Source organism: Chlamydotis macqueenii, chromosome 15, assembly GCF_036417535.1.
Source record: "Chlamydotis macqueenii isolate bChlMac1 chromosome 15, bChlMac1.mat, whole genome shotgun sequence".
NCBI classification, from domain to species: Eukaryota; Metazoa; Chordata; class Aves; order Otidiformes; family Otididae; genus Chlamydotis; species Chlamydotis macqueenii.
Genome location: NC_141570.1, coordinates 6,458,425 through 6,481,047, shown reverse-complemented (window position 1 = coordinate 6,481,047; position 22,623 = coordinate 6,458,425). Strand labels below are relative to the sequence as shown.

The window sequence follows — 22,623 nt, the reverse complement described above, 5'->3', positions numbered from 1 at the left end:
CAACATTACAGTGCTCCAGCCCTGCAAACACTGTTCCTTTTTGCTTCCTCCACATCTCCCTTAATGAAATGGTCTTATTTTAACTAAGAGGAATCAAAAGCACCCAAATGAATTGACTGTCAGCATGACTTTCGGGAAGCATTGCCATTACTGCTGCCTATCAATAGTCGGGGGGGGGAAACATCCAAGCTTTTTAAAATTGATGAAAATCTTTTTTAAAATTATCAAACCTTTCAATTGCTTTGAGATCCAGATCCAGACTTTGATGGCAATTACCACCATTCTCTGTTTCTAGAGTTCAGTATCCATGTCCCATTAAACTCCATTAGAAGGGATAATTAGCTGGAGACTGACAGTAATTTAGCCAGTTCATTTATCAGAAGAAATAAAGCCAACCTGAAACACGTTAATGTGAGGGTCTTAAAACTGGTATTATTCTGTGCTGTTGCGCTACAAACACATTGCTAGCGGAAGGGACGTGGACCATGGTGTTAATCAGGATTGCTGGGGTGTAGATAAAGTTTTGCTTCATAAAGTCTGGCTAGGGCAAACAAATTATTTAGCTCCCATGCTCCAGCTGAATTAAGAGCTCAAATGTATAAAAGGGTGTATCCAAGAATCGACAGCGGACCACCGAAGCATTTAATCGCTGTTTTACTAATTTCCCTGCACTATCTGAACTCCAGCCGACTCCTCACACTGAAATCAATGGCGCTGATACAGTCATTAACGACGGCTCGTTTGGAGGAATGAAACCATCAGAGTCTGAAAAACTAACTGGGGGCAGGGGAGCTGAAAGCTGTCAATAGCGCACGGGCTTCTGCTCCAGGGCTTCCTGGGGGAGCAAGAAACTCTCTAAAAATCCCCTTACAGGAATTTCCACCACAGTTGCCTACCAAGGGTGAGCGGCTGTGACTACATGTATAACAGGACCAAAACCCATGGATCTACAGCCACAGCTCTCCTGTGTCTCATGAGGCAGATGCTTCCCATCGGTTCAGGGGCTACGCAAGACCTTTTGGGGCAGCTGTTGCCTTCGCATCCCACACTGCCTCTTATTTATACTCCTCACCAGCAGCTGAAGAGTTTGCCGCATCCTCCTGCCAGGCTTCCCTGCATGACCGTCTCAGCTCTGACCTGCACATCTGACACTCCAGTCCTGAGACTCACTTCTGTCAGTTCAGCTGTGACAGCTTCTGCTTGGCATCTACAGGCTCCAGACAGTCTCTCCTCAAAGGATTCTCTGAAAAACACTGAATTTCTGACCAGGGCTCTGTCAGGCTGCCTGGAAAAGGATGTTGCTCAAAACTATTCAAAGATAGCATTTTCTTGTGGTTTTTTTTTTTTTTTAATGCAATTATTGAACAAATATCAGAATGCAAAATTGCCCCTGGGATTGGAAAATGGAATTCAATCTTCCAACAAACATGAGAAAATGGATACCGACGTCTCTATTAGCAACAAAATGTTTCATGCTTAGAAACTGGTAATCTAACACCCCTCCAGGGAATTCAGAATGGTGAGAAAAAATGGTCTAAGACAGTATTAGAAAGAAAAAGAGATAAACACACATTCAAGCGAGACACAAACTGGATGTGGGTTGAGTAGGAGGGCGTCCTTGTGGTGGCCCCACCTCAGTGTGTTCATGAGCAGTTCAGGAGGTCACTAGTGGAAGGCAACAGCCCAGATCCTCTGCAGTTCCCAGCCGCACTGAGCCCAGCTTAATCAGGCAGAGGAGGTCCACCCCACGCAGGGTGCATCCTCCCAGGCGCTGGTGCGGCCACTAAACCGTATCGACCCCTGCAAGCAGCAAGAAGGGCAGAGCCAGGATGTGTGGTGGAGCTGAGCTGCTTCTGCAAGTACCAGGCTTCAGTCTGTCTTGGAGGACTCATGGACTGCATGGTTCAGGCCAGCTTTGATGGCACTGGTTTACACCAGCTGGGCAAACTGGTGGTCCAGCACTGTGTACAACATAATGACGAAATAAATCCATTTCACCTGAACGATACAAGAATTGTCCCAACGCGCACAGGAAAATCTCTGTTAGGGACATTGTTTAGTGGTGTTCAGTGAATAGTCAGACTCAATGATCTTAAGGATCTTTTCCAACCTAAAAGATTCTGTCATCTACAGCATGCTGCTTTCCAACAGGACACAGGATTTTCTCCGGACTCCCTTCTCAAACCATAGCTCTGGGAAACAACCAGCTCCCAGCGTAACAGCCCAAGAGCTGAAAACAGCGTCATCAACCAAGTTACATCACACAGTCCAGAAGAAAGAGCACCGTTTGGCAGGTATGGGGTGAAGTACAGGCGTGCAACCTCACCCGGGGGCTGTTATGGTTGAACAGAAGGAAAAAATTGTGACTGGAAGTTTAGTGTGTGTCCCAAGTTTTGTTGTAACACCAACCTGGTCATCCTAACAAGGAACCACCTGGCCAAAGCTCCCCTTTGAATTTACTGTCCAGAAGAATCAACAAATGACATCCTGGTTGCACAGGTCATTGACACAGCTCCAACGCTGGATTTTAAAGTGGTATGGTTCTCAAAGGCAATATACAACCTGAAACCACTCATACAGACCCTACAAGATGCCCACCATCCTGCCTTCTGTTCCCCCCCAGAGAGCACTGTTCATTTTAAGTGGCTTCCCCCGTTCTCTTCTATTCTGCATTTTATGGCTTTTGAACTTCAAAGGAAAGGGAGAAAACCCTATCTCTTCACCATGCAGCTAAATATTATGCAGCCACGTTAGTAAAGAACACCTACAAAATACGCTGCTAAAATAAACTCCCGTTTGAACTCCCCCTATAACATACTTCAAAAAGCTCCGAACACGCTGCCCACACAGCACTGAAGCGCCCACTTCACTTTAACCAGGTACATGCTCTTCTTGGAGCCAAAGGGACTAATCATGTGCTTAAAATTATGCATTTGCCTGAAGTACCCGTTTGAACCCGAGCTTTTTTATCTAGAAGCTGCACAATATAAATTGGAAACATTATTCCTGGTTGAACATTATACAGATGTTGGCAGATATATTTCAAAATTACCTAAGAAATCAAACTATTTATTATTAACAGAACATGTCCAACTCCAGCAGATCGCTTTGAAAATCTAAAATAAAAATGTGCACACTGTACTATACACGAAAATGGACACCCCCCCACACTATGTGCATGCTTCCATGTATACAAAACAGCACAGCAGAAATGCTCTAAACATAAATTGAGAATATATGAGATAAGACTTTAATTGTGGTTTTAATAACAGCAAACTGCTGGTGCTACCTGCTTATTATTTGTCTTGAAAAGCAGCAAGAAAATAATATTTTAACCTTTCATCTGTAACACAGTCTTTGCTAATAAAATTATCCCAGAGCCATCCAGGCACTTAGCCGGTGTCAACTACTTAATATGCTGAATAAATTAAATGCCACTTACATATGGCAAGATAATTTAATGCACTTTTCATGCCAGTCCTCATGCTGGCGCAGACACCCAACGAGCACGGTCCATCCCTGCGTCTCCTCTTCAAATCCTGCCTTTCTGCAAAAAAATCATCTGATCCGCTGCTCCACTAATCCACCCCTTTGCAAGGCCATCACCACTCTGCCCACCATCCTGGGAGTGCTGAAACGAGCTCTGTCGCATGTGCTGGGTCTCAGCAATTGCAAAACACCCTGCGTTTATTATACTACAAGGAGACCAAGTCCCACCGATGACACTTGAAGTATTGTGGAAAGACATAAACAGAGATTTGGGAAGAGTGGAGGACCTGGCACGCTCATTAACCAAACCATGCTGATAATCCTACTTCATCTTTCCATAGCAGAAGTCACCTTGTTGAGACAAACACCCTTATCTCCATTTCAATCCAGCTTCATGCTTCCTGCTATCAGAAACGAACTCACTCATCTGACTTGCTGTTGGTGAACAGCCCATGGAAGTCCATAGAAAGACTCTTGACAACTCATTTATTTCCATCAGGTATCAAAATTCCCAATATTCCAAATCAAATACAGGGAATGCCAGGAGAAATCTTTCCCAAAAGATCACACTTTCTCCTCCGACTCAGTGACATACGAACAATAATCAAAATAAAGACAATATAAACAGAGATAAAAGGAATGGAAGGTGTCGGACATCAAAAAAACTTATCTACCAAAAGTGTCTTTCGCTACCTGCGGAATAAGGCTCCTGCTTCTCACTGTGAATGAACTCTTTTCGTTCGTATTTGGCTCTGATCCACTGTTCCCGCAGCAGTCTGGAAAAAAAAAAAAACAAAAAAAAAAAAACCACACAGAAAAGAAGACATGGTTCAACTTAAGCTAAGAAAAAAAATTAGAATCATTAGTTCTCCAGTCAAAATACAAGTGTGATTTTAACATCTTCCAAAAATTGCATTGTATAGTCTGGAGTTAAAGGTTTCTTCTGATGCTGTTGGACAACAATAAATCTTTTCCTTGTACATCCAATTTTATTGAAAATGTATTAAATAACATTTACAGATTTAGCAGAGTAGCCCATTCCCACCCTCCCAATCAGCCTGTGTACAAAATTCCCTCAGTATATGAACGATTTTAAACCTAATTTCCTCACACTAGATTTGGCAGTAAGTGGGATCAGTAAATGAAAAAAACCAACAAACTTCAGACAAAAGAAAAATCTTTGCCCTGAAGCTATCAACAGAGGCAGAGATTGGATATGCTTTGTGGGATGCACGTACATGATGGCCTTTCAGCAGTCAAAGCTGCAGAGATATTGTCTCCGCGTCACACGTGGACAGCTATAAAACAAAATTGTGATGTGCCAGCTTAAAATTGTGATGTACCAGGTTAAAATTATACTCGTAACGACTATGGGAAGCCCAGCCCAAGGATGCGCGACACTTGTGATTTGGAGAACACGGAGCTTGCTGCAGGGTGTCGTGCACCTCCCAAACCAGGAACAACGGGAATTGAAGTGGGAGGTGGCGTCTTCAAAATGGAAGGGATGTAGGACAGTCATATCGCAGGCTCTAGTCAACCTCTTGGAAGGAACTGGGTTGTGAAAAGTGAAAAAGCCTCAAAAAGACCAGAAGAACATGGCTGGGTGTGGATGTGAGGGCTGGAACACAGGACCCAAACAATGGAGGGTGGTGAGAAACCCACAGGCAGAGCTCTTCCAAACCCACAGCCCGTACTGCTAAATCCAAGAACGAAACCCATCATGCATGGCAAGAAACACGCCTATTATAAAGTCCTTTCCTTTTCATGCTGAAAATTATACCAATGATTTATACACCACAATCTTAACCTCCAAAAATGAAAAAATGCCCCGAAGATTATAAACACTTTTCTTCTGGTTTATTTTAGCATGAGTGCTGGAACTAATGAATTAGTTTAGGTCTAGAATATGCTAGAAATTCTTTCAAATCATTTTTAACTGCACCTAGTTCTTAATTGCCCTAGAACCTTAAATAGCCCAAGCAAGCAGAATTCACACGCAGAAATAAAGCCACATGTCATCCCAGCTTCACAGCAGACATTTTGAAGTAGCCTACACAGATGACAGTAAAAGATCCTCCAGCACTGGGCGTGTTCTGTAAAGCCCATCACACTTCAACGCATCAACTTCTCCACCAATGAAAACTGTTGATATGCTTAAGTACCTTTTATTTTTTGCTGACTATGCAAATTTAATGCTATCTTTTCAGGAGACATATTCCAGAAATGCTCAAAGAAGATAAGCATACTAACATTGCTTATGAAAATTCATCTGCAGGTACAGCAAACACATTCATCAAATCTGCAAGACACTACCCAACGAGAACTCTGGCTGTAATCGGTTTCCTGACAGTGAAGGAGGAAATAATTACATATATTTTGTCCTACTCATTGTTTCGTTTCCTTGGTTGGGGCACTAGCCTTCTCCCACAAGGCTCAGGCACTTCCACAGCTTCCCTGCACCCAAAACTCAACCGTGAGTTTCTGCTGTAACAGAAATAATGCACCAATTCTGCCTTTCTCCCTTCTGTTCCTGTTTTCATGACTGATCTTTAGTGGCCACACACACATCTGCAAGCTTGACTGTGAACTTTGAAGATGAACACCCATCTCCCTTCCGCTGTCACTCGGTGGCATGCTCTGGTTTGGGTACAACCCATCTTCAGTCCATCTCAGGAGGTTCAGACACATTTTGTAGAAGCATGCAAGGGGGCTCTTCTGGGTTAAGCAGGATGCTCGTTCTGGATCTGATATCCACAACACCGTAGTCTGCAAATGTAGAAGACTGATGACCCAAAGGTAGCACTTAATTGCCTATTTCTACACTTCTGCTGCTCATCAAGGAAGCTACCAAAACCTAATAATAAAATCAACACAAATAATTAAATTTGTTACTCTTCTTGCACTTTTTCCAGCCTGGCTGCTGCAGACAGCTTGTTATCACCATAGCCAAATTTGGACCTTCTCAATAAGACAATTAGGGATTTAACTGGAAGGAAGAAAATTCACACCACCTTCGGCTCCAGCTGACTTCAGTGGATTCAGCAGGAGCTGCAGCTGCTCCGAGTCTCTGAAAGTCAGCCTTCCGGTAGGAATGTTTAAATACAGTATAAATTAAGGTTCAGGCGCAGCAGTGGGAAAACACTCGTGCTGTATAATGCAGACAGTACAACAGATACACTCTGCTGGTCTCACGCCTTAGGGAACACCGCTCTGCAGTGACTTATTTCCCGTGACGCTGTCAACAGCGGCGGTTCGATATCTCCGCAGCTTTTGTGCAAGAGAGCGCAAACCAGGCGGCCGTGAGGCACCTCGCCCAAAGGGGTATCCCGAGAAGCTGCAAAATGCTCTTGATAACCTCTCCCAGCATTTGGGCCAGAACATGAGTGGCTTCGATAGCAACTCCCACGGCAGACAGGACTCCAGCCCTGCCACTTTCCCAGCTCATGGCAAGCACTTTCTGACAGCTCACATGTTCTTCCCCTTTTCCTCATCATCACCCACACAGGCTCTTTCATCAATAATTTCCCAAAAATCAAGAGCAGCCCTCAGTTAGGACAACTCAGTGCAAGGCTAGTAGCTGCAGCTTCTGCTCCAGTGGTTATTTATAGAAAGCAGAACAACTTCAGAAAAAAAAAAAAAAAAAAACCTGAAACAAAAACCCAACAAGGATGACAAGAAGTCCAGCATCTCCCTTCAAAGCAACAGAGAACTTGACCAGGGACTTAACCACGCTTACTCTCAAGGACTGGAGGCAATCTTTCCATAAAAACTGGCTTTTGAGTCTGGTGTTAAACCCTAGTTCCACTGGCACAGCTTGGATGAATTTAAACAGGAGCAGGAATTTGTCCTGGTATCTGTGGGATCTGAGAGCAATCGGAGGGCAGGGACCTCTGGATGGTCCCTCAAGCCACAGTCTTCCCCATCATTTCCAGTGGACTTCAGACCTGATCTCCATTTCATATTAAGTATGCCTTCAGGGGCCTTTTAAACATCTGTTGCTGTGTTTTAGTTGAAATGTATTTTTTCCCAAGGTGAATATGTATGTCAATAACCCAGGGTGGACATCACACGCCGAATACAGGATCCTCCACCCAAACCCCTCCTTGGATTTTGACAGGATTTCTGTGAGCAGAAAGGACTGTAGCAAAAGCCTTGTGGTATTTTATTGTATTCCTGGTGATGGGATAATGTAGCAAATATGCTGTTCATGTTTGCTAGAAAAATGTAAGCGCATCATTCCTAAACTGTGGAGATGCACAGCTTTCAGGATCAACTCCAAAAGCTGTAACAGCCCACCTAAAGTCTGGCAAGCTGCTGGTTACAGGGAGTGTGTCATTTTTTGGCAATTAGAACAGAAAGGTCTTTGTAATTATCAAGATAAAAACCTGAGAGCAAAGAAAACAAAAGCCCACCAAAAACCAAAACCTAAGGAAAACCCACCTTTCCAACAGAACAAGGGAAAATTCGTCCCCCAAATGGAACAGGACTGGGCTGCACTGGGGAGGCGGCAGGTCCAGCGGCTGACAAAACACCGCCAACACCAAGAGCTCCAAATCTCATTTTAGGTACTTGTTTGTGTGCCTGGCCACCCACATGGAAACAAGCGCTCTCCGTCAGAGGGCCAGCAGGGAAGATCGCAGAAGAAGCCAGGGGAGCGGTTTTATCTCAGTCCCACATACTCAAAGCCTTTCGCTCGCAGCGAAAGACATCACGGGAAAAGCTGTTCAAGCAGTTCAATATCAAACTGTGGCTGCGTGGCTCCATTGCGCTCTACAGAAGAGTGCTGGCCAGCCAAATCGATAGTCTCCAATTTATTGTCACCCAAGACCCTCAGCTGGGCTGGCTTTCCTGGGACGCACTACACACCACAAACGCTGCACAGCTGCTGCGGCTTTTTAGAGGCGTATAGCGGACAAGGAGCCCCAGACAAAGGTGAAAGTGTCCCCAAAGACATCAAACACCATCTGCTACCACCCTCTGATTGCATCTTTGTGAGCCACCATCAAGTCCAACAAAGACAAAAAAAAATTAACGTCATCCAGGAACACCATTTCCAAAACCCAAACTTGTAGCTCCTGGAATTTGCCAGAGGTTTTTCCAGCAAAAACCAATCTGCTTTCCACAGGCAGCTCTGTGGACACAGTCATGCCAAGTTTCTGTCAAACAACTGCTTTAATGAAATTTTAAGTCTGAGTCCAAGTTTCTGCTCAGACTGCAAGGAGAGCCACTGCAGCGCAGACTCATGTGAAGCCCATCCAGCTTCACACCCTGCCTCCACACTTTTTCCTATCTGGTAAGTCCTCGCTGTGAGGACTTGCTTTTAAATGGCTTTGTGGAGGCACAGGACTGATGGACAGCTGCTTCTAGGTGCTCTGTGCATCACCCCAGCTCGCCAAGCTCTGGGAGCGATGTACCATCCACACCCCCAAAACTAGTGGCCAACAGCAAGCTTCTGGAGGAGACCAAAAAGACAGGGGTTTTGGCTATCAAGACAAAAAAAAAACCCTTGCATTATGGATTTGAAGAAGTTAAAGCTGAATTTGAGTATGCAAAATCATAACACGCTCAATTAAAATGCTAACTGGTTCCTCTTCTGTTCGGTTGCTTTACGTGCACAGTCCAGTTGACCACAATGTTATTTTTCAGAATGGTTAAACACATATTAAAAACCTGTGTCGGTACTGTCTTAACCTTGTAGCAATTTCTTTTGGAAATTAAAGAAATCAATATGAATTAACAGGCTTACGAGCTAACAACAAAGAGAAAATGAAAAAACCAGCAGAGAAGACCTCACGGCCGGTTGGGACTGAAGGAGCAGGCAGATCTCAGGTGCTCAGCTGATGGCAGAGCGATGCTCAGGCAGAGACCTCCCAAGGCTGACTGCCCAGTCCGAGCCACCACAGGAGGCTCCACTGCTTGGGAAGTGATGAGCAGCCACGGCGAGAGGCCACGCTGCAGCACCGCAAGCTTCACACCCAAGACACTTTGAAGCATAGATGCAACATCTGAAGACTCTTATTAATAAGTAGAAGCAAAACACTCAACTTTACCCCTCTGGACATTAAGCATTAAAGAAGTTTATCTATAAAGTACCAGCAAAAGGAGGAGACCAGGTGAGAATTTTGCATCCCTGACCATTATTATGTCCCGTGCGCATGATGGGAGGTGGCCAGACTGACCTTCAGACACCAGACTGAGGTGGTGGGCTTGGTACCTCCTCTACCAGATGAACCAAACTTTAAGCAATAAAGTAAGAAAAAAAAAATCCAAGTACTTACTAGGCAATTTTCTCTCCACACATTTTAATTGTACTGTAATACAATGAATCACTTCTGCTAATAACTGTCCTTCTTCAGATGACTATATAGATGACTCCTCAAAAAGCGAGCCTCACTTGGATACATCCTTTCTCTGACTGATGTCTCATCTTGTTCCAGATAAGACAATCACCCAGTACAACTCACGCCATTTCATTCCATCCCAGTTTTCCTACCAAGGTACTCAAACATACCAGCAGTGAGTGTATCTAAGCATTCTGCCTAAGGAGCAGACGTAGCTCCCACTTATCCAAGTATGGAAAGAGGAGCAGAGCAACACACCGCAGCTCATAAGCGGCTCCGTTGAACAATGCTCTGTGTTCCTGAACCGAGTAAAAGGCAACAGAAAGTGACGCTCAGTATTGGGCAGGGGCACTGATGTACTTCCAGCACAGCAAAAGCCCAGCAAGAGCTTGTCTTCATCATCTTCTATCACTTTTCAGCCAAGCATACAGCTGAACAAAGCCCTTTTCTTTTGCTTTTACTCAAAAGCGATGCTACCTGTTGCTCACTGATGACTCAAAACTCAGCCCTGTTCTTGCAGCGTGTCTGCCCCAGAAAAGGCCATTTTGCAGCTCTCAGTCTGCTGCTGTGGTGTACAAAGCTGGGCTGTGACACCACTCGTGACCACTCAAAGAGGGTTTTTGTGGTTTAAGTTCCTCACCCAAGGCTCTTTGGGCCAGCGCTGCGGTGGTGTAGGAACATCCCAGGCTCTGAGATTCGTTTCAGCCTGAGGGACTCCCCAGCGGTAGAGAAGTTGGCTGCTCCGCTCTCTGCTCCTGACGCACGGGCCAAGTTGCTGGCAGGCAGAAGATGAGAGGACAGAAGGGGATTTTTTTTTTTTTTTTTTTTTTTTTGTTGGTTGAGGTTTTTTGCCTATGCCTAGCTGGTAAATTTTCCCTGGTCAATTCCAGAGCACCCCTCCAACTTCTCTAACCTTTGCCAAGTGCCTGAGAGTGGCAGGAAGCCACAACGGGGTTTCTGAAGGATGCAGAAGCCAGATGCAGCAAGCAACCACCACGTATTTTCTGAGAAAACACAACATCATAGGCAAGAAAAAAAAAAAAAAAAAAAAAAAAAAAAGGACAACCTGGCACTGGAACACATCTTCCCTCTTGCTCTGAACTTTGTAATTCTTCAAGCAACCAAAGTAGAGGGATTCCAGAAGCAGCATTATAAAAAGCAGCAGCTTCAAATGAACAGTCTGTCCTTACTACAGCTTGTACGTTAGCATTCTGCCACGCCGAGTGTGAGGGCAGCTCCCACAAAGCATGCCCAGCTGCTGCAGCTGGCCAGCGCTGGCTGTCATAAGTAGAAGCATCAAAACCTCTCGGTGCTGCAGAATATGGGTCAGGGCACACAATGACACGGTAACTGGAGGTGTCATCCATGGCGATGCCACCTGGGCCTGAGAGCTGGGAACCACTCACGCTATTGCAGCGACTGGACCGCAGCGAGGCGGGGAGAAAGCTAAATATACACCCCTTCAAAAAGCAGCACTCCCCTGCTTGTGTTTAACACGTATCTATCAAAAGGCACAGAGCACTTCTAACCAGAGAAAGAAAAACACAACCTGGCACATCGTCCTCGAGACATTCGCAACGCACGGCGTACCCACAGCTGCTTCTGCTGCAGCAGCGTCAGGAGATCCGGTACTGCAGGAGGTCGCATCCGTCCCTGTGCACCCTGCTGCCGTGGCAGAGATCCAGCAGCGCCGGCCCAGAGAACACCTAGGTGAGCAGATCTCTGGGCTCAGTTCAGAAACCAGGGCATCCGGGCTGAAAATTGTCCCAGTGCAAAACAGGCACAAGTTGGGAGCACACAAGGGCCAGAAATCAGTCTTCCAGCTTGCAGGAAGACTAGCCTTGCCTCAGCCTCCCAATCAATAACTAAATAAATAAACCAAAAAAGAAACAGCAACAAAAAACCTCGTAAACTTCCTAGCCCTGTTTCTCACAGGTTATAAGCCCAACCACGTGCCTCTCCATGGCAAAGGGCTGGGGACAGAGCTGCCGGCCGAGCGCCGGCACGGTCCCCGCGTGTGCGCGGACAGCTTCAAGGGGGCTGCGGCTGGAGCTCAGCCACCGCGCGGCAAAGCTCCCCGGAGCGCAACTGCACCGCAGGATGGAGGAAGAGAAATACCATAGCGGGAAAGCCCGAGCTGCGCTGTCTGAGGAAGCCAAACCGACCGAGCTCAGAAGCAGCCGCAGACATTTCTGCCAGCCTGACAGCAGAAGGAATGAAAATGCTTGTGGTCTCCAAGCTGCCTGAGCGGCAGGGCCAGCTTTTGCTGTCTCTCTGCCTGATCCGTGCAAGGAGAGCAGGGTGCAATTTGCACCCGGATCTCAGGGCACCCCGAGCTGGAGAGGGACCTGCCCCACTTCCAGCCGGGCTCCCCCAGCACAAGCTCTGCATCCCCTCAGGCACGCTTTTTCTTCTTCTATCAGAGATGCTAAGGAGAAGGCAAAGGAAATAAGCATGAATACCGCTCTGCCAAAAGGCTCTTTGTTTCAACCCAGCTCTGTAGAGGAGCAAGAGAGAAATTATCAGTGATTTTCCTTTTGTAGATGTACCATCTTAGGAACTACAATCTGTTTACACAGCAAGATGCAAGCAGCAGTTGATGCACAGGGATGAGAAGGATGCTGGAGCCATCTGCAAGGGGCACCGCAGACCACACGGGGATGCCGAGACATGCATCAGAAATCTCCGGCCACCCAATCCTGCAGTAAAAGGACACATCTGTCCTTGGGCTGCCAGCTCTGCTGGTCAGGGGAGAAAGAGGCAGGATTTTCTGCATGGAGATGGATGGGCCAATGTCACACCAGAGCCTGCAGGAGAGTAAGCAGCCTCGCCTGTGTTAAGTGAACAGCAATCCTGTTGTCTGGGTGTAGACAGGCAGGAGTGGGCAGGTTTTGTCCTTGACTCTCACAAGGCAAGTCCCCTCCACCTCCTCCACATCTGAGACATCCTCCTTCCATGAGTCCTTACTAAATCACAGCCCTGACTTTTCAGATCCTCGTCCACACGAGCACTTCTGAGTCCCCAGGAAACGCCACCTGAAGCATCTTCCCCACCTTCCCTGAGCCAGGAGTGATACTTGAAGGTCAGTTTGAGGTAGGAGGAGAACCTGAAAGGTCATAAACTCCCAAAACAGTCCAACATATGAAGGTTTTTCCCCCTCTCTGTCTCGGCAGAAACAGGGTTAAAAACAAAACAAGATCTGGGAGCGCTGCATAAACAGATGGGGTTTTTTATTGCCAAGCCAGGCAGTGCTGCTCACACCTGGGCCTTCCCAGACTGAGCATCTGAGCATCGTGAAACAGTGGGTAAGGGATGCGCCAACAAGATACTCCACAGGTCTTTTGTCTTTACTATAATAGCCTTTTTGCATGATGTAGGAAGGCAATAACTCTTCCTAACAGCTATTACAAGAAGATTAAAAATACAGATAAAGTCACCTCAAGGAGGAGCACAGGTATTCATGAGCCCTTTGGCCCACGCCCAGTATTATTTCAGATTTGGGGAACACGGCAGAGCCTTCTGACTCAAAGGCCGGTATCTCACGCAAGGAGCCCTACGAACACTTTCAGTACTTCTGGTTTGGGCACCTCTTATGATGCTTGGATACATCCAAGAGCCTGGCACACTGTTTCCACACCCCCACCACGCTGCCAAACCACACCTCCCTCTTCCACTAGTGACACCCAGTTAAAGCAGCTGTATTGGGAGGGCTCTCAGGGACCAGTACTTGCCAGTTTGCTAATACTAAAGTACTGGCTCTGGAAATTGTGCCCTCCAGACCCTCTGTGAAGACTGGTTTTACAAAGATATAACCTCTTGTGACTACTCTGCAGGCCTGGACCATAAAAAACAACTTCAGTTCATCTTCTTGCTCCCCGGACGGTACAGCACGTTCTGGCCGCTCAGCCTTTCTGGTCTACAAAGTCTCCCCCAGCTTAATAGGAAGGTTTACGTTGTGTCGGTGACAGTATCTTTCACTCGTCTTCATGAAAGAGATTATTTGTCACTTAGACAGAAAAAGAAAATCCATCACTTTGGCACTAAACCCCAGTACTTTTGTATTACAAGTAACCTGGTAGCTCATATAGCAGACAAGTTCTGTTTTGATGCAGAAGGACTGTCTGAGAAGGCAGAGGAAATCAATGGGTAGAAATTGGCATTTTTGTAGCTTTAGAAACTTAGAAGAGTCTGGGGAACAAACAAGATATTGACTTCCCCACATCATCTCAACTGTACTTATTAAATAAGATCCCACACGTAGTATAAACTCTACCATATGTGTGTAGAAGAAAAAGATTTTCAGCGCCTTTTATAAATGAAACCTTCTTTGTGGCTAAAAAAAAAAAAAAAAAGATATGTATCACACTGAAACTAAAATATTACAGAGACTGCAGCTGCACAAACAAATAAATGATGTTTACCAGCAAAAGTATTTACTTACTGACAGTCAAGAAATGTTGGCTTGTAATAAAATGGTGGCAATTTAGATTCATATTTTGCTTTTGCTACGTTGTTTCCATTTGAGGCCATAAACTGCAGAGAAAAAAAAAACAGAAAGAATTAAGAAAGTGTTAGTGGTATTTTCCCTTGTCCTCTTTTATTTCTGGAGAGCAACACAATTATTGGGACGGGGCCTCTGTTCACTCACTGAGGGGATTCCCCAGGACTGTGCACAGGAGGGATGCTGTAAAGGCTGTGCCTGCAAACCACGGCTCAAAAATTACTATTGATTATTACTGGTAGGGCTCCCTCCAGCTTAACACAACCCTGGGGACAGGTCCGTGTCCCCGGCACACGCGCACGATCCCCACTGGTCCACACGGGCGCAGAAGGCAGCACGCGGTGGCATTGCCCACCCACAGGCACGGGAAGGAGATGGCTCCCAGGGAATCCAGCACAGAAACCAGGCAACCAGAGGGCAAAACCTGGCACTAACGTTACGTGTTAGGGTTCCAGCAAGGTAATAGTCTTCAACAATATGCCCTTTGCTTTGGATCACATTACTTGTTCCGAAAGGATAATTTTATTTTTGCAAAGCCATGCCAGCAACCTCAGAAAGGAGCTTGAACTATAATAAACAAATAAACAAACAAATAAATAGTATCTGCCCTGAAAGCCCTCCTTTCCTTCTGATCTCTTATAAAAATGGCTAGTTGAGAACACTGCAAACAAAACCACATATTTCCCTATGCATAAATTTTATTTAATGAAAATTGCTTTACAAATGTAAAAAACCCATCCTTTTCCAGGCAGCTAGGCTAAATAGGTTTTGTCTTGTGTCAAACGCCAAGCATAACAAGCAGCTAAGCTTTTTCTTTTTTTTCTCTACGATTTTTTTTTTTTCGTTATTTTCAGGCTTTTGAGCTTCCCAACTTTACATATTCAATCTATTAAAAAAAAAAAAAAATCAGGAAAGGGAAAACCCATGCAACACAAAGGCTTATTTTCCTCATAAAACACATGACTCCTCAAGCTGTGGCTTTCAGAAAAACCTCAAGTCTGCAACACACAAGATACAGATCAATGACTGGTAGGGTTCTTCATGCCTGTGAGGACACGAGCAGTCAAAGCAGACAGGTTTCCTGGGAAGGCTTGCCTTTAGCAACTTCACCCAAATCTAGGCAGGTGCGTTGCATAAATAGAGAGAATTCATACTGTGAGGGTTCGGTTCTTCAAGGTGTGAGTCTAAGAGTCCTCAACGCTAAGAGGAACAAAGCCAGAAACAGCCGAGCTGGGCACGGGTGGTAGACCAGAGGTCTAGACTACCATCTAGTCTAGGCTGGAGGTAACATGGGAAACAGAAGGCAATTTATTTAGAATGAGTAATTTCTACACACCCTATTTAATTGATATTTTTATAGATGTGGGGGAAACCCTCACAACTTCTTCATGAAATGGCTATGTCATTTTTCCATCAGCATCTTGGACCTCATTCCCACATTTGGGAATTATCTAGACACCCTTTCTGAAATCACATTTGTCATGGCATCTTTAGAAAGGACTCTGTTTTACAGCTTTGCTGGTAAAATGCAGCGACCCAAACGCACTGGTACTTCCGAGTCTCAGGTGCACGTACCTCCACTTGAGCATCATCCCAGTCATCCAGACGGACCGACTTCACTTTGCTGACTTGGGGAATATTGCGATGGATTCCTGAACAATTCAAGCAGATGAAGATCCCTAGGCTGTAGGATGCCCAGTCTGGCTCTGAAAGCAAGAAAGAAAGAAAAAATTGCATTTGACTGGTCTGTCGGATTCAGTGCAGGAGGGAGAGATAGGGCAGGACAGGGCACAGCAAGGGAGTTCAGGAGTTATCGGGTCAGAACTCCTTGATTTTAAAGGCATCAAATAAATACACAAGCAAAATACAGATATGTGTTATCTTATATTGATGTTTATACTAATTACACTAAAAATTAACAGATTTGCAATCTCACGTGGAGCAGTTATTCACAAAAACCCAATAGCAGACAACCAGATACGCCCAAGACCTCCAAAACTCACTCCATGCTCAGATGAAGAGGCCAATGTCCATCTTTCATCAGCAAATCCCACCCAACAAGCGCCGCACAGAACAGAAATTGCACAATTAAAACAAACAGCTCGGGGAAACTGCTACGCTGCTTCCTTGCCTTGCTATTTTTTTATTTTCTTTTATACTTTTTGCAGCAGGAGTGCTTCACAAAGAGACTTTCCTCCCACAGCTACGGCTGCCCAGCAGCACAGCCCTCCGTGCCAGGAGGTTTCCAGCCCTTCCCTTAATGGAAAAAGGCTGCCAGCGGCAGCTCTGTGCTTTCTCTGAGCAAAACCATGCGCTGTTTACAGCCCCGAGCTGACGTCTCGCACAAAGCACTTTAAACACAAGTCCTTCGCCTCCAAATTCCTCCTCGGGACAGGCATCGCCCAAAGCGCGGGGAGATGGAGAGGAACTGGAGGAGGGCAGGGGCCGGGGGCAGGACACATCCACCAGTGTCCCTGGCGCTGCCTCGCCAATGAAGCCCATACAGGGATCTTTGTTTGAACTCCAACTGGCAAATGTCAGTGCCTGCTATTCCAGCTGCGCCCCAGCAGAAAGAGCTTCCTTGCAAAGTCACCAAGTCAGCCACTGAATCCTCCCGACGCGGGTCCCTTTGCCCCATCGTCCCCCAAACCCGCATGGGTGGCAGCTCCCTGGTCACCCCATCGCATCGGGCTGTTGCAGGGTAAGGGCAGGCCTTCCCTTCTCGCAAACCATCCTAATTTGTTTATTCCCCCGCAGTAATTACACTAAACACTCGCTCCTCACAGCACAGCAATTATTTATAAAAAGCAAGGGAACGTGCTTTCTCCTCCTTATGCATATTTAATGGTCTGGCTGTGTCAGCGCAGCAGGAGCACGCTGGCGCGGGGCAATGCAGCTCCTCTGCACGGGGGTATCGGGGGTCTGCTATCAGCCCCCGCCTGCGGGGACAGCCACCAGCCTCCCCCAGCACACCCTGGAGAAGACGAATTCGGTTCCTCAGAGGTGGCTCTGTTCAGATATAAACCCAAGAGCGAAACGAGCAGCCTCATCGGACGCAGCCGGGTGCCCACCCAGGAGAGGAGAGCAAATTCCCGAGCTGTCACAAGTCCCATCAGCCGCAGCTCCCTTGGCACAGGGCTGGGACCAGCAGCCACAAATAAAGGTGTTTTTTTTTTCTATTTCACATGTTCTCCCATCCTCACACGAGACCCCTGATCTTATCAAAGAAGCAACCTCTCCCCTGCCTGCATTGCTGTGTGCAACAGGACCGGGAGATGTCACACACACCTTCCTCCAGCCAGGGAGGAGAGCACTTTTGGGTGGAGGAACATCCTGCAAGAAGATCCTCAGTCTCAGACAGGGGAGAGTCCAGCTCCATTAGACCTTGAGCCAACTCACACCCAAACTCTCTCTTCTTGATGTGGGTAAACAGCACCTCAAGCAATGGGTTTCAATCACAACTGGGGCTTTAAAGCGTTCTCCTGCCGCCAACAGTATTTTCTTTAGACCAGACTCTTAAACACGCTTTCCCCCTGCCCCACATCATGTCAAGTCACATCTAATTAAGGGAGCAAAGGCCAGGCTATATGCAGGGACATACACACATGGTTTCCAGAAGACGACAGTACTTCAGAGGAGCAGACGGAGACGACAGGGTCAGTGGTGACCCAACCCTTGGAAGGGATGCTCTCAACCTGTTCAATAAAACCACACTTGCTAGCTATCTCCTCCTGATCACCTTCCTCTCAGCATTTCCTCTCTTGCCTACACCCAAGTTCCATGTCCATCCAACACCAACAGCATCCCGCACGGCAAACTTCGAGGAACACCGTGATGGAGCTGCACCCTTCACTCAACTCACCAGACCCGACAGCAGCAGTTCACATTGCTGCCGTATATTAATAGCAACTTCCTCTTCATTAGTTTTCTGATTTAAAAAATACATCTCTCTCAAACCCAAAATCATGTGGCAAGGATGTAAGACTTGTAGATGCTCGGCTGTTTGTGTGCTGCTTTCTCCCAACAGCCACAGCCCAGAACTAGACAAATTTGGCTGCTGTTTTTAGTGCCAGAGGGAACACCAGGCAGGAGGAGAGGTCAAAAACTCAGGAGTTGAGTTAGCCCCATCCAAAAATTACCAAGTAGCAAAATCCCCCAGAATCAACTGACCTACCACGGGAAGCCTCTCTAAAAAGTCACTGTTACAACAGTTCATTAGGGATTTCTCATGGTTCTTGCTCTCCTGGCTCAAGATAACTGATTAAGAAAGCAAGTCAGCCCAGGCCTTTCCAGGACTTTAGTTGAACACCAAAAGGAATTTCTAAGCCTCATCTGAACAAGCCAGAGGGTTACAGATCCACGCGAGCCTCTGGGCTGGTACACCCCTGTGACCTCCCCATGCCACCGCTCTGCACGCAGACAGGAAGGAGGAGGGTGGATTCCCTGACTCCATCTTCCGGAGGGCTCTGCCAACGCTGCTTCCCCTTCTCACCCACTCCCTGCGCTTGTGACACCATTTTCGAAGAAACCTAGCTACGAGACCCTTACACCCACACATCATCTTCTGCAGGAACTGGTGACAGATCCCCAGGCAGATGGCCGCTGGCTGAGGCGAGCACCCACTTCTGCAAGGATGCTTTTCCACAGCCCTTTGTATGGCTTGGGGCTGTCAGCAGCTATGGAGCTCCCTGAGCACATCGCTTCACTTCTCCTCTCCAGCATGAACAACACAAAAAATTCTCAGCTCAGGAACACGGCAGATAACGTTAGCAATCTCTGACCTTGGCATAATCACAGACTCCAACCATTCAAATGACTGTGCCAAAGCAGGCAGGCTTCAAGATAAGACATCTTATCAAGCGCGCAAATAAATTCCCATAAGCATCTTCGTACGAGACAAGTGAGTTCGGGGGCAGCACCATTACTTTAGTGAACCAGTGTCCCCAGGCTGTGCAGCTGGCAAGCTGAGGTCTCCATAGCCAGGTGAAGCCCACCTTGCTGCCACACACTTCAAAAGCTGGAGCACATTTTCTGTGTTGGATATCTGCGAAGTTCAGTCATTTTATTTAAGCCATTTTACTGGGGTAGGACCCAAAGAAGTCTGTCAAAATGGCAATATATCATAATCTGGGCCTGCCCAAAAATGATTATTTTTTTCTAAGCCTCTAAGCAAACAGCAGTGAAGCCTAATGAAAACTCCCCGGCATGCCTAAGTTCCACACAAATGACTTTATTCCATTATGTCAAGCCAAAAGGAATAAAGACTAACAGGGAGCAAGGGGAACATTAAACCAAATACACTGTTGTAAGTGCAGAAAGTCTCTTATCCTGCAGCATCATTGCTCCTCAACAACTGATGCCAGCTCTACAAGGATTTCACTGCCCAATGTGGCAGAGATTTCTGGTCACTTATAAACAGTTTATAATGACTTTCAAAATAAAAACTTGATGCAACTTCATTGTAAAAATTAAGTGAATAGACAAAGGCAAACTAAACTCAGGAGAAGGACACTGGGGTGGTATTTTCCCCACCCAGCCCCTTTCGCCACCACAAGCCCAGGAAAACCCACGGAACAATGAACTCCACAGCTTGACCCCAATGTTACTGAGCGTAAGAACAGCTCGCGGAGGGAAGAACAAAGGCTGGACTCAGAAAAATAATAAACAAGAAGAATCAACCTAAGACGTAGGACAATTTGTACAAACCACAAGGAGAGAAGATTGGAGGTGGCATGGCAGTGGAATTTTTTTCTTTTTAAATAAGTGATCAATATTTCCTGTATCCACAATATAAACATAGGGTTCCAGCTTGAAAACCCCTAGATGCCAACAACCCAGGTAAAAATCGCATGAAGCAGAGCGGTAGCAGGCTCAAAGTAGCCACGAGACAAAAGCAAAAACTCAAGAGTCCCAAAACTTATTTGGATGCCTCCAACACCACCTTTTGCCTTAACCCACAGTTATCACTACATATAGCACAGTAGCCTGCTGACCAAAACACATATCTGCAAGAACGTGGCCAGTGCACAGCGATACCCTGTTAAAGCATCCTCCAGCACACAAACGACGGCCTGACCCTTAACCACCTGCCCGGCTGCATCCCCGCTATGCTACGGCAGCTGGGTGGGAACCAGTGTTTTGTTGGGATGGAGATTCAACAGATTTCTCTGATCTCTCTTCCCAGTTTGAGGTGATAAAGACTAATTAGAGGGGAGAGGAGGACCTCTCCAGGTAGGCAAAACCTTTTTTACCCTGCACTAGAAAGGTAACTCACGCCCTAGGATACAGGATATAATCACGGGGATTTTAAGTGCAATCAACACAAGAAAAAGCCTTTCTGCTTACGGCTCAGCTGCTGCTGATCTACTAAACGTCCCAGCCAGGAGAACCGCGTGTGCAGCACTGAAGCTCTGTTGCTATTTACTTTGGGGAAAGATTAAGAGGTTAATAAACAGACCCTGGTCATGCATGTTTAAAAATAACAATAGAAGACGTTAAAAGCGAAGCCAAACAGCCTCCCACCAACACTCCTCTCTAAGTAGGAACATTTTTCAGTGAAGGCACTAAACTTGCCAAGGTCTTTATATCCAGCTGGCAGGTCTCAGCAGCCCCCTCTGCTTGCTGCCCGCAGCCCACAGCTCTGCTGCAACCCAGGCAGCAGAACCAGACAGAAAATACTGAAAACACCATCACATTAAACCTCCTTTGTTTCAAAAAATCCGTTTCCCCACAGAAAGCAGCATCAAGCTAAATACAACTGCTATGGGATTTTATTTTTTTACCTTCTTACCCCTCCACTCTGCTTATGCCCAGGGATGAGGGCTCACAAATTCCTGAGGGGGAAAAAAAAAAAAAAAAGAAAAACCTCACAAAACCAACAAACAACACTATTTAAGTGAGAGGACAATGGAGGTGTGGGAACAAGTTTCCACTTTTAGCCTGAAAATGAAAAGCCCGTTTCACGCCATTAGAGCGGCGAAGCTCTGGGACAGCTTTCCAGTAGGAGGGAGTGGGGGCAAGAGAGAGAATGAGCTGCGAGGGAAAGCCCCGTCGCTCCGCAGAGGGGACGGGATGGGGAGATGTCACTGCAGATGACAGCACGAGGCAGGACCCAATGCCTCAGTCAGCTGTCTTACCAATCTGTGTTTTTAGGACCGGCAGTTGGGAAGGGGAAGGAGAGGATCGAAATCACATCCTTCCAGTGCCCTCCTCAATTCTGAGCAAACCAAGCAACCCCAGCACATCCCTCTCATCACCACCCCCACTTCATGTCATCAAGGGAATGAAAAAGCTTCACCTGCTTTAGAAATGAGGAGATGCTGGGCCTGCAGGAAAGGTTTACAACCACCTCAGCTGCACACCACCCACCTTCAGGCTTTTATATATTCTGTTATACCAAAATACCAGATCTGCTCAGCTTTGCAGCACAAAGTTCTGACAGCAGACTCCCCTCCATCGCATGCTTTCCGCTCTTCTTCCGCCCCTCATCCCCTCTGAGCCTGGGGCACAGAGGCCGGTGTTACCCAGGATCTGTGTCCCGGTAATCCATCCCAAAATAAGAAAGATGAAAATGATAAAAAGAAGCCAGGTAAACGGCTGCTGGAGGGTTTAAACTGCAGGATTGCTTTGATGGGATTTCCGCTTCTTTCTTCAGAGCCTCGCTGTCCTCCTACAATGTAAAATGATTCTTGCTCCATGGAAACACAAGGCTAAGTCATAGAAAAATGGAGTAAAGAGAGAAATACTCAAGGTCTTGTTATGCCCTGAGATAACCATCCGTCTCATGATGTGAGGAAAGATTGCCTGAGACAAAGAATCATTTAGGGGAAAAAGAAAAAAAAAAACCACAAAAAACCAAGCTGAACTGCCACATTAGTCTCGAAGAAAAAAAAGATTATTCTAATACATTGAGAGCCATTACACACCAGCAATTCAGTGAGATTGCTCTGCTTGCACTTAGGACCGCGTTTACCATGCTGTCTTCGCTGTTGAAAACACATCTTTAAACCCACCAAAACAAACAGTGCAAACCAGCATCTAGGACCCTGACTCCAGCACAGAAGTGTGCAATGACAGGGCACCCCATGCCCCAGATAATGACTCTGTTACAGTGGCTCCTACACCACAATGCAGTCTCAAAGATGTTGCAAATGCAATCTCCTTACTCATTATAGATGGATGATATTTTTGCAACAGAAACAGTTTTTATTCAGAACAAACTTTCACTAAGAATTAAGGTTTTGTAAAGATACTATTAATAAAAACCTAACTAGAAGCTTAAAAAACCCCAAT

General features: G+C 46.3%; 1 protein-coding gene across 1 annotated transcript in view; it reads right to left on the bottom strand.

The window, feature by feature from the left end:
- Nucleotides 1–22,623, bottom strand: part of ADAP1 (ArfGAP with dual PH domains 1) — a 57,055-nt gene that overhangs the window by 31,230 nt on the left and 3,202 nt on the right. Inside the window, exons 2-4 of the mRNA XM_086759648.1 lie at nt 15,907–16,037; nt 14,272–14,363; nt 4,183–4,265 (exon numbers count right to left, since the gene is read on the bottom strand). Of these exons, the coding sequence (XP_086615774.1) occupies nt 4,183–4,265; nt 14,272–14,363; nt 15,907–16,037 (306 nt within the window). The remainder of the gene's footprint in view (nt 1–4,182; nt 4,266–14,271; nt 14,364–15,906; nt 16,038–22,623) is intronic.